Source organism: Leopardus geoffroyi, chromosome B3 (genome assembly GCF_018350155.1).
Source record: "Leopardus geoffroyi isolate Oge1 chromosome B3, O.geoffroyi_Oge1_pat1.0, whole genome shotgun sequence".
Lineage (NCBI taxonomy): Eukaryota > Metazoa > Chordata > Mammalia > Carnivora > Felidae > Leopardus > Leopardus geoffroyi.
Window position 1 is genome coordinate 31,588,982 of NC_059337.1, and position 12,383 is coordinate 31,601,364.

At 47.1% G+C, this 12,383-nt stretch overlaps 1 protein-coding gene across 2 annotated transcripts; it reads right to left on the minus strand.

Annotated features, from left to right (window-relative positions):
* Positions 1-6,284: 6,284 nt before the first annotated feature.
* Positions 6,285-11,985, minus strand: LOC123582710 (cytochrome P450 1A2). 2 transcript variants are annotated; one of them, XM_045449074.1, is made up of 7 exons: positions 11,872-11,985; positions 9,955-10,782; positions 9,288-9,408; positions 8,722-8,811; positions 8,419-8,542; positions 7,415-7,501; positions 6,285-6,688 (listed from the first exon to the last, which is right to left on the minus strand). In XM_045449074.1, the coding sequence occupies exons 1-7, from the start codon at positions 11,947-11,949 to the stop codon at positions 6,391-6,393; spliced, it is 1,626 nt and encodes a 541-aa protein (XP_045305030.1). In that variant the 5' UTR covers positions 11,950-11,985; the 3' UTR covers positions 6,285-6,390. The 2 variants fall into 2 exon arrangements, with proteins under 2 accessions (XP_045305030.1, XP_045305031.1); XM_045449075.1 differs by having other exon boundaries at positions 9,955-10,785.
* Between the last annotated feature and the right edge of the window lie 398 nt (positions 11,986-12,383).

The window sequence follows — 12,383 nt, forward strand, 5'->3', positions numbered from 1 at the left end:
CACAGGGAGCAGGACAAGGTGGTGACCGCTGAGTGACCTGTGAACCTGAAAGTCAGCTGGGACCTGGCTGGAATCTCAGATTGGCAAAGTATGGCACTGTTTGTTGCTTGATGGGGTCTTCATATGTGCCACAAGGGTGCATCCATGGAGTTTTCCACGAGGGAGAGGATCTGAAGGATTGGACCATGTTCCCCTCAGACTGGGGCTCCCAGAACAAGGCAATGTTTCCTTCTTCAGACAAGGCCATGCTTCTTGAGATTCCAGGGCTGGGCTCCACCCCCATCCTCAGACCCGGACTCTCAGGGCAGGCTCATTTCCCCCTCAGAGTGGAGCGCCCCCCCTCCCCGCCCCCGGCCCCCAGGGCTGTGTCTCCTCCCCTCAGTTTGGGATGTCCAGAAAAGTCTCAAGTCCCCAGGGCAGGACTTTGTAGTCCTCCTCAGGCTGGTGTTCCCTAGGGCAGAGCTGTGCCTCTTCCATCTGATAGGTGAACTGAGTTTTCTCTCAGATGGAGGTTCCTTGGAGAGTTTGCTTTAGGTTTGAGAACAGGTGTGGGCACAGTTGGCTGGAACCCAGGTGGGGTGCATCCTCCCTTCAGGCTTTTAGCACAGACTCCAGCTGGTTTTCCTTCTTAAAATGTATTAACCTTTTCAAAGCTACAGAAGACCACAATTGTTTCCAGAACGTTGGGGGCCGTTGTGCCATTGGATGAACACTTCAGAAATGAAGGTCTGGCTCACTTTCATCTCGTCTCATCTCGGAGAATTTTAATTTGTAGGACAGATGAGGCTGAGTTTATTCCAGAAAGCAGGGGGTCATAATAGCTGGAGGTGCACAGCCATTCTTTCTGTGTCCGACCTCCTTCAAGGGCCCGCCCTGAGGATTCCTCCATGATTTTCTCTCTTCCATCCCACTCACACCCGGGTGGGTACTCTGGAGTCAGTTGGTCCCTTCAGGCATAAAGGCGTGTCCCTGGAAAGAGCCTGGGGCCAGAGGGGCATTAAAGAGTCAGGTGGCCATTCAGGTGTGTGGGGGAAGGGGGGAAGCCCAAATCTCAGCATCCCCTAGTTTCCTGTTTCTGTTTTTCAATGGGGAGGGGATAAGAGATGATGAACAGCTTTCTCTTTTTGTAAAGAACAAAGGAAACTTCTTATACGCTTAGAACCTAGGGCTCTTATGAGATCAACTAATCCAACTCTGCCTCCATTCTGCAGGTGGAAACACTGGTGGTGAAATCAGGGGGCACCGAAGTGGAAAATGGGGGCTCCACCCCCAGAGCTATGTGGAGAGATGGAAAGGCCTGGACCTTTGTTTAATGTTCTGGCAATATATTATTGTGTTATTTGTCTTTTTTTTAATTGATAAACTTTCATTTTTTTATTTCAGAGAGAGAGCTGAGAGGGGCAGAGAATCTTTTTTTTTTTCCTTTAAATGTTAATTTTTGAGAGAGAAAGACAGAACATGAGTAGGGGAGGGGAGAGAGAGGGGGAGACAGAATCTGGAGCAGGCTCCAGGCTCTGAGCTGTCAGCACAGAGCCAGCCACGGGGCTTGAACTCACAAACCATGAGATTATGACCTGAGCCAAAGTCGGACGCTTAACCGACTGAGCCAGCCAGGCGCCGAGAGAGAGAGAGAGAGAGAGGAGAGAGAGAGAGAGAGAGAGAGAGAGAGAGAGAGAGAGAGAGAGAGAGAGAATGAATCTTAACCAGGCTCCATGCTCTGCACTGAGCCCAACGCAGGGCTCAATCTGGGATGAGCCTGGGATAATGACCTGAGCTGAAATCAAGGTTGGAAGCCCAACCAATTGAGCCACCCAGGCGCCCCAGATAGGCTTTAATTAATTAATTAATTGATTAAAGCAGTTTTAGGTTTAGAAAATGAGCAGAAAGCATGGAGAGTTCCCACATACCTTCTTGCCCTGCTTCCAGTTTCCCTATTATTAACATCTTGCGTGAGTAGGCACATATTTTGCAATTAATGAACCAGTATTGATTCTTATTATTAACTAAAGTCCATAGTTTACATTAGGATTCACTTTATGTTGTACATTCTGTGAGTTTTGACAAATGTATAATGCCATGTATCCGCCATCATAGTATCACATGGAATAGCTTCACTGCCCTAAAAGTGCTGTGTGCTACCTGTTCATCTCTCCCCCACCCCCACACCTCATCCCTAAACTCCTGGAAACCACGGATCTTTTCTTTGTCTCCACCATTTTTCCTTTCCCAGGATATCATACAGTTGGAATCATAAAGTAGGTCACCTTTTCAGATTTGCTTCTCTCTCTTAGTGATAGGCATTTAAGCTTCCTCCCTGTCTTTTTGTCACTTTGGTAGCTTATTTCTTTTTACTGCACGCAATATTTCATTGTGTTACTTGCTTTTTAGAAAAATTATGGTAGGAGTGCCTGGGTGGCTCAGTCGGTTAAGTGTCCAACTTCAGCTCAGGTCATGATCTCATGGTTCCTGAGTTCGAGTCCCACGTGCTGTCAGCACAGAACCTGGAGCCTGCTTCGAGTTCTGTGTCTCCCTCTCTCTCTGCTCCTCCCCTGCTTGTGCTCTGTCTCTCTCTGTCTCTCTCTCTTTCTTAAAAATAAATAAAACATTAAAAAAAATTAAAGTCCCCTAGTATTGTATTACTGTCTATTTTTCTCTTTAGGTCCGTTAGTATTTATATATTTAGGGGTCTCTATGTTGGCTGCATAAATATTTACAAGTGTCATATCCTTTTGTCGGATTGACTTCTTTATCATTATGTAATGACCTTCTTTGTCTCATTACGGTCTTTGTTTTAAGCTCTTTTTTGTCTGATGTGATCCCAACTTTCTTTTGGTTTCCATTTGTATGGAATATCTTTTTTTCATCCCTTCACTTTCAGTCTGTGTGTCCTTACATCTGAAATGAGTTTCTTGGAGGCAGCATATAGATAGTTATTGTTTTTTTTTTAATCTGTTCATCCACTCTATGTTTTTTGATAGGAGAATTTAGTCCATTTACATTTAAAATAATTATTGATATGTAGTGATTGCCATTTTGTTAATTGTTTTGTGTCTCTTTTGTATTTCTCCTGCTCCTCTTCTTCTTTTGTTCTCTTCCTTTGTGATTTGATTATTTTCTGTAGTGGTGTATTTATTTTTGTTTTTGTTTTGTTTTAAATAGGTTCCACACCTAACATGGGGCTTGAACTCACAATCCTGAGATTAAGACCTGAGATCAAGAGTTGGATGTTCTACTGATTGAGCCACCCAGGTGCCCCTTTTGTTTTTGTTTTTGTTTTAATTTTGAATATAACATTTTATTTAACACGCTATACCAAAAATATAATTTCACCAATATACAAAATTGAGATATTTTACGTTTTTTGTACATCTTCAAAATCTTGAGTGTATCTTACACTGACAGCACATATCAATTTGGATTAGCCACATTTTAAGGGCTCAATACCCCCATTAAACTAGATTGTATGAAAAGAAATTGGCCTGTACCTTTATTTTTTTAAATGTTTTTTTAAATTTACTTTTGAGAGACAGAGAGAGACAGAGTGTGAGCAGGGAAGGGGCAGAAAGAGAGGGAGATGCAGAATTTGAAGCAGGCTCCAGGCTCTGAGCTATCAGCCTAGAGCTTGACATGGGGCTGGAACTCGTGAACTGGGAGATCACAGCATGAGCTGAAGTTGGACACTTAACCTACTGAGCCATTGAGGTGCCCCAGCCTGTACCTTTCTATTGTCTGGTCTTACTAATGTACTTGTGGACAAACATTCGAATGTCTGCTACTCTCCAAACTCTATATTCTATCATTATAGATTTGAACCAAGATATATTACTAGCAGAATTTATATATTAACAAAATTAAACAGTGTGAGACCCGTACCACATCTGATACTAGATAAAATTGCAACAAAAATGTCTACCATGTGAAGTTCCTTTCAATTATTTATCCATTTATAGATATTAACACAGCTAACAGTGAGTGGACAGTCTTGTTTGTAGTACTTACCACAATTACTCATTTTCTGTATTTTTTTTTTTTTTTTTACTTATAAAAAATGTGTGTTGTATGTGTGTGCATCTGGATGTGGAGTGTTTAGATTCCTTTCTCCTTCTCTTTTGTGTATCTACCATAGGGTTTTGCTTTATGGTTACAATGGAATGACCATTTATATTTATATAACAAATTATTTTTATAACCATCTAGGTTTTTAAAAATCATTATTATAGCCATTCTAGTATGTATGAAGTGGTATCTCACTGTGGCTTTGATTTGCATTTCTCTAATAATTAATGATATTCAGCATCTTTTCATGTACTTATTGTTCATTTGCATGTTTGCTTTAGAGACCTTTATTCCAATCTTTCTCCCATTTTTAAATTGGGTTGTTTGTTTTCTTGTTGATTTGTAGGATTTCCTTGTGTATTCTGGATATTAATCCCTTATCAGATATATGATTTGCAAATGTGATTTGCAAATCTTTTTTCCCATTCTATGGCTTATGTTTTTACTCTTTGATAATTCCCTTTGATGAGACCTGGGCTCTTGCAGATAACCTGAGGACTTCTGGGGAACTTGTCCTCCCCTAGCTGTAGATGAACAAATGAAGGTCTTGTGAGAAGTCAGATGTTTTGAGGATGGGACATGAAGTTCCCCCCATTCAGCCATCTGGGTTTGGTCCACAAACCTGGGTCCCTTCCTTCATATTCCCTTCAAGTGTTCAAAGACTTGGGTCAAACAGGAAAGGAGAGAAGAGAACAGTGAACAATGTACCCTCAATGATGGAGGAAACAAACCTGGGCCTACTCATAGTACTCAAGACATTTGATACTGATACATGCTATAACATGGATGAACCTTGAAAACATTACACTAGTAATGTATAGTAAAGTGAAGAAGCCAGTCACAAAAGACCACTTGTCACAAAAGTCACAAAAGACCTCTTGTTGTATAATTGCATTTATATGAAATGTGCAAAGTAGGAAAATCTATAGAGACAGAAAGTAGATTAGTAGTTGCCTAGAACTGGTGGGACTCGGAGGAGGGTCGGGGAAAATGGGGAGTGACTGCCAGTGGGTATGAGCTTTCTTTTCCAGTCAATGAGAAGTTTCTAAAATTGATTATGGTATGGTAGTACAACTCTGTTGCAATTTGTGGTTTATGAGAAATAGATGTTGGTCATATGAATGACCAAACATATTTCTCATATATATTTGGTCTTTGTCCACAGATCCTGGCTCACAGCTTCTCAAACCCTTGGAATTTCCTAAGTGTTGAGAGTGATGAAGGTGTCCTTTGTTTATATATATGTGTATATTAAATGTATATATATATTATTATATATAATATATAATATATATTTAATATATATAAAAAGTATATATGTATTTTAGAGAGAGTGAGTGAGTAGGGGAGAGGGGCAGAGAGAGAGAGAGAGAGAGAGAGAGAGAGGGAGAATCTTAAGCAGGCTCCATGCTCAGTGTGGGCTCAACCCTGGGATCGTGACCTGAGCCGACTGAGCTACCCAGGCACTCCATCTTTTGTTGCATTAATGAAGGTAACTTTGGGAGATGGTTTCCAGGAGGTCCAACCATGTGATTAGAGTGTTGGCTCAGTCTCACTCCCTGATATCTGGGGAGGGGAAATGGGCTGATGGTTCAATGAGACAGTGGTCAAGGACTTAGTCAGTCCTGAGTATGCAATGAAACTTCCATAAAATCCCAAAAGGACTGGGATCAAAAGCTTCCATGTTGGTGAACACCCAGAGATTGGGGAGAATGATGTGCCTGGAGAGGGCATGGAAGTTCTATACCCCTTCCCCAGACCTTGCCCTGTATATCTCTTTGTCTGGCTGCTGATTCCTATCTTTCATCATATCTTTTAATAAACTGGTGAACATAAGTAAGTGTCTCCCTGAGTTCTGTGGGCCACTCTAGCAAATTAAAGAACCTAAGGAGGGGGAGGTCATTGGAACCCCCAGTCTGAAGCTGGTTGGTCAGAAGCACAAGTAGCAGCCTGGGGCTTGTGACTAGCAACTAAAGTCAGGAGTGGGGGGTGGGGGGCAGTCCTGTAGGATTGAGCCCTTAACCTGTGAAGTGTAATGCTATCTCTGGGTAGACAGTGTTAGAATTGAGTTGAATTCTTGGACACCCTGTTGGTGTCCAAGAATTGCTTGCTGTTGTATGTGTGGGGACCCCCCATGTTGAAACTGGATCCAGGAACCCCCTGAGATCTGTGAATATACTAAAAGCCATTGGATTGTCTACTTTTAAGAAAGTGAATTGTATGGTATGTATATTATACCTCAATAAAGCTTTCATTTAAGAAAAAGGCAAAAAACAAGGGCTGGGGACCATGGGTGATCCTCACCCCTCCCTCTGCCTTGGCATGCTGCTGTCTTCACTTGATGGAGAAACGTGGCCGGGCCTGGACGTGCTCACAGCGGACGTGCTTCATGGTCAGTCCATAGATGGGAGTTAGGTCTACTTTCACACCCGCTGGCACGCTGAACTCCAGCTGCTGCAGCAAGATGGCTAGGAAGAGGAAGACCTCCCACTTGGCCAGGACCTCCCCTATACACCGGCGCTTGCCCAGGCCAAAGATCATCACCTTCTCACTTAAGATCTTGTTGATGGCAGTGCCATCAGCAGTGAGGAATCGCTCTGGCCGGAACTCAAATGGATCTCCCCACACCTTTCTGCAAGAGGAACAGAGGAGATGGGATTTCTGGGTGGGGGAGACCCTGGGAGGAAAGACCTGGGGGAGACTTCTGTTGATGGTACAAGTGTTAGAATAGGTCGAGAGTAATGAAAAGAGAGTGGAGAAAGCGGCCAAACCGTATTTTGCTGCTTATTTCTTTTACAAATCTCTCTCTAAAATGATTGGCCTTGCAAATGGTGCTTTTTAATATTAGTTTGTTACTTTAAAGAAATAATGCTTCAATTACAAAAAATTAAAAGGAGGAAAATGTTATCTCCATCCTACTCAATATATAAGGGGAATCAACAGTACATCCTGGTTTATGCTCATTGCTTTGGAGGAATTGTTGGCAGTATCCCTTTTCACACTCAGGAGCGCCCCCCGTTTAGATGGTAAATTATATGGTCCCCCTACCTACAGGCTAGAGTGGGATTTTCTAAAGAGAGGTCACCAGGCCATTGCCATCAGAATCACCTGAGGTACTCCATTTTACCGACCAAAGTGGAATCTTGGGGGATGAGGCACCCTAATCTAACCAACCTGCTGGTCATTTCCTATGTGCACTATAGTTTGAGAAACATGGACCTAAAGTCTGTTACTTAGAACAGACTATGTATAGCAATCAAGGCCCCATTCCTCTATTATATAACCAGTTCCCAGGGGGACAGACAGCCTTCCTGACTGCTGAGCCTCACGTATTTTTTAGTGGGAGATGTATACTCACTGGTCATGATTGACCTGCCACTGGTTTATGAAGACAAGGTGTTTCTCTGGGATGTAGAAGCCATTCAGTGTCGTGTCCCTTGTTGTGCTGAGGAAGGAAGAGGGGGCAGTCAGGCTCAGGGCAGGAAAACTGGGGCATGTCTTTGGGAACTATTCTCTCCTACTTCCGCCCCAGCCCAATAGCTTGCTCGCCACAGTCTCCATACCCCACACTGGGAGGGAATGTCGGGTGCAGGGAAGCGGTGAAGTTATCCTTCCCCTTCCTCAGCGCCTGTTTTTCACCTTCAGCCGAGCAAGTGTTTACTAAACTTTTTTGTGCATCTGGCTGTGCACTTGGCCATCCTCTGGAGCCAAGAAGAAGGCAGTCTGGGCCAGCCCTGCGGGAGTTCCCAGCTTGGCTGAGGAGTCAGACCTCTTGCTCCAGGAATGACTAGACCAATATATGGGTAGAAGTAAATGTTCACTAACTCTCTTGACATTGTGAAAAATCCCGGGACATTATCAAAGACAAACGGCTGAAAGTTCTGCAAGATATCAGAGAATGAATCTGTGCCAGCCAGTTGAGTCAAGAAAGCCTGCTAGCGAAGGGGAAGTTTGTGTCAGGATGGACCTTGGGCAAGCACAGGATTCTGGTAGCCAGAGAAGAGGGTAGATGGCATTCCCGGCAGAAGGTCCAGCATCAGCAGGATTGGAGGTTGGCTTCATCGTGCTGGTGAGGTACAGTGAGGCCAGCCTGGCTGGGCTGAGAGTACTTGCAGGGAGGGAATGTGAGCAGAGGTGAGTGAGAGCTGAGGTCAAGAATGTGACTTTCTCCTGAAAGTGGGGTAGTTTGATCAGGCTTGGACTGGCTGGGGGACAGACTAGAGGCTGAGAGTCTGTGAGGAACTTGGTGACATGGCCAGAAATGAGATGCCGAGATCTGAGCCAGGGCCAGGGCTGAGAAGATGGGAAGAAGAGACATGGTGAGGACTCCAAAGGCGGCAGGGCAGAATAAACAGATCTTACCTGTGGGGGACAGTGAAGGGGATGAAGGAGGCGTGTCGGAAGATCTCCAAGATGGAGGCCTCCAGGTAGGGCAGCTGGAGTCTGTCAGACAACCGGGGCCGCCGTGCCCTGCCAACCACTGTGTCTGTAGAACACGGAAGACCAAACAGGGCTTAGGGCCATCCCGATTGCTCCATAGCATCTGCGTCCCCTATTATGTCCCCTATTACATCCCCTGTTAGGCCCATAACGGCCACGTGTAGATCGAACAAATCACCTAGGGATCCCAAGGCTTCTCTCAGCCAATGCATCTCTGCCACGTACCCAGCTCCTCCTGGATCTTTCTCTGTTTCTCAGGATTTGTCACAAGGTACATGAGGCTCCAGGAGATGGCTGTTGTGACAGTGTCCAATCCTGGGCAGCATGGTGCAAGGTAAGGAAGTAAGAAAGCCAAGAACAAGAAACCGGCATTCCCCAAACACCCAGCATGAATGTACCAAGCATTGCTTTCTCTGCCTTCTTCCCCCCTACCTTCTCCACCCCCTCCATGAGTTTTCTGAGGGCAGAGACAGATCTTCTCACCGCAAATTTGGTCACTGGTTTTAGAATTCGTTTCTGGAATTACAGGGACCCAGACTTCCAGGCTAGAGAACCCTTTATTATTCAGGTAGGGAAACCGAGGTCCAGAGGCAGAGAGGGGTTTGGTTGAATTTCCACTGACAGTTGTTGGCATGGCCTGGACTCAGACCCTGAACATGGGCCAGGTGTCTGCGTGTCCTGCACCCATCTGGTATGTGGTTGGCAAGTTATCTGATGGACTCAGGGGCTGAACAAGTCTGTGGGTGGACAGCAGGCAGTGATGGATGGAGGAGCAAGGGTCTGACTCCTACCGGCCCCAAAAATGTCGTTGATAAGGCTGACAATCTTCTCGTGAGGGATGCGGCCACCATTAGCTCTGGAGCCCTTCTTACAGTGCTTCAACAGGGCGCCTGTGATGTCCTGGATGTTGTTCTGTGAGGACACAAGCTTAGGGACAACCCTGGCATTTCCAGGGCCAACCACTGAACCTTGCCCCATTCCACATGGCACCTCCCCCTGGCCTCTAGGCAGTAAGCTGGGCTTACAGTGGGAGCTGGTGGCAGCCCTGGGGACCCTTCCTCCCAATAACCCCAAGGGTCCAGTTTCCAAGGAGGAGGCTGGGGTGAGTACTGGGAAGCAAAGTGCCACCTGAGCTGGGGATTAGCCTCTGTCAGGATTCAGATTCCTGCAGAACAAAAGCCTTCTTAAGACAACAACCCCCCACATTGCAGGACTCTGCCAGGGGCCCATTCACAGCCAAATATCTCTGGGGCTTCAAGCCACCCTGAAAGAGAGGCAGGAGGGAAGAGGAAACTGAGGCCAGAGAGGGAAAGGGATTGTTTCCAGGTCCCACAGCTAGTCCAGGGTGTTCCAGAGCCTTCCTAGGCCTTGGCAGCAGCATATCAGCTGCGTGTGTACCTTGAAGCTGAGTGAGAGGGACGGCCCCCAGGCCCTGCAGCTCCAAAACCCTGGGCTCACCTCGTCAAAGTCCTGGTAGTGCTCCTGGATAATTTTCTGCAGGAACTGTACCAACTTCTGGTTGAAGGCCTTGAATCTCTGCATGCCAGGGGTGGGGATATATTGAAGGATGGGGAAGAAGTCCACAGGGTTCCCGGCGGACGCATTCTCCAAGAATATATTGGTGCTGTGTATGAGGCTGAGCTTTTCCTCACTGTCCTGAGGAAAGCGCTGCCCAAAGCACATGGCACCAATGACATTGGCCACTGACAGCATCACTTGGCTATGGGGATCGAAGCTCCCGACCTCTGCCATCTGTTCCTGCAACCTGCTGAGGAGGGCCTCGGCCTCCTTGCTCACGTGGTCTTCCAGGTAGCAGGAGGATGCGGAAGCCGGGTCTGAGGCAATGGAGAAGGTGTTGAGAGCGCTCTGGGCTAGGCGCCTGCGGGCGGCCCACACCGGTCCAGAGTCTGGGCTGAAGGTCATGCTGTGGCCATCAGTGACCAGACTGAAGCTGTAGAGGTTGGGCCGGCCCTTGAAGTCATCACCCTGCTGCACCAGGGCCTGCCGGATGGTGTCCAGGCCGCTGAGCACCAGCACGGGTGTGGAGCCAATGCGGATTTGCAGCACGTCCCCGTAACGCTGGCTCAGCCTTGCCAGCACCAGATGTGGGTTCTTCCCCAAGGTCAGCACGTGCCCGAGCAGAGGCCAGCCCCAGGGCCCTGGTGGACTCTTCAGGCCTTTGGGAACCCGAGGCTGCCAGGTCTTGACCACCCAGAACACCAGGCAGAAGACAAAGGAGGCCAGGAGAAGCTCTGTGGCCGTTGGGGATATTGCCATCTGTATCAACTACTGGGGAAGAAGGAGGAGCCAGGTTGAGCATCAAGATGGAGCCATTCACTCGTTCATTCACTCAGTCAATAAACACTGGCAGATGATTGGTACTTGGCTCCTAGCTAGATGCCAGAAAGACTTAAGTGTATCCACCGTAGGTCCCGTGTCCTAAGAGCTCACTCTTAGAGCATCACCGAATCTGAGGCCTGGAAAGGAGACTCAAAATTCCCAACCTAAGTGTCTGAACTCTTACCCCTGATGCTCCCATCTGCCCATCACCTCAATTTCCAATTCTGAGGCTGGAGTGGAGGCAATTGACGACTTCAAAACAGGGAAGCACCCTTGCCAGCCCGCAGTTCGAGGTTATGCTGGACATTATGCCAAAAGGTCCCTGCCGATGCTGACTTCCTGCCAATACCTCCTCCTACCCAGGGAAAGGGGAACAGCTCCCACCCAGCAACAAACACTGAGGGGGCCAGGGTCCCAGGGCTCATGCAAATGACTGGTGATGCTTCCTCCCCTGGGGCATTCTTTACCAGATCAAGGAGAGTCCTTCCTCTGAGGATGAGTCCCCACCCTCTCACAGTCTTGGAGACTGAGATTGGGCTGCAACCAAGCCACAGCCAGGGCTGCCTCGTGCCAGGTGGGGACCCCTCCCCATCTCTCCATTCTAATCAGAGATGGCCCAGTCCAAATTGCTAATTTAAAAATGGAGACAGAAAGAAAATTTAAAAATAAAAATGGATAGGGGCTTTTGGGTGGCTCAGTTGGTTAAGCTTCCAACTCTTAATTTCAGCTCAGGTCATGATCCCAGGGTCGTGGGATTGAGCCCCGTGTTGGACTCCACACTGAGAATGGAGTCTGCTTTGGATTCTCTCTCTCTCTCTCTCTCTCTCTCTCTCTCTCTCCCTCTCTCTTCCTCTGTACCTCTCCCCCCCACTCTCTCTCTCTAAAGATAAATAAATAAATAAGTAGAAACTGAGGTCTGGAACTGGTCAGGGTGGACCAGAACTCAGGCCTCCTACACCTAACTCAGGGTCTATTCCTCTCCATTCATTCCCAAGATATTTCCCAGGGACTGGGAAATGAGCCCAAGAAAGGTACCTGTAGAGGCAGGTGCTTGAGATCAGCAGGGTCTGGCATGGAGCTTCTGTCTCTGGGTGAAGGGCCTTTTATAAACATCACCCTCTGTCAGATTGGCCTGGCCATCCTGGTCACCTGATATCAATGTCATCAAATGAAGTCAGAAGGGTCAGCCCTTGACCTTGGGCAAGGATCCCTCAGCTGCACCGACTACCCAGGGCCCAAGGCAGGTCTCGTCATGTCCCTGGGGAGGAATGTCCAGCTCTTTTCAGGCTCCAGGGTCAAAATCCTTTTTTCTCTCAAGGGCAGGTCAGGGTCTAGGAGCAAAAGACCCCTGGGCTATTTCAGTCTCCTCTCCCACTGCACCCATGAGGAGGCACCCTGCCTGGGCACTTGGTCCAGGCTGATCTGCTCTTCTCAGGAATGGTGATCTGTAGCACCCTTCCAACAAGCTGCAAAACCCTGTAAGAAATGGCCGTGTTCCGGCCAACTCCGAGTTTCAGCCCAAATCTTTAATCTGAAAAACATTTAGG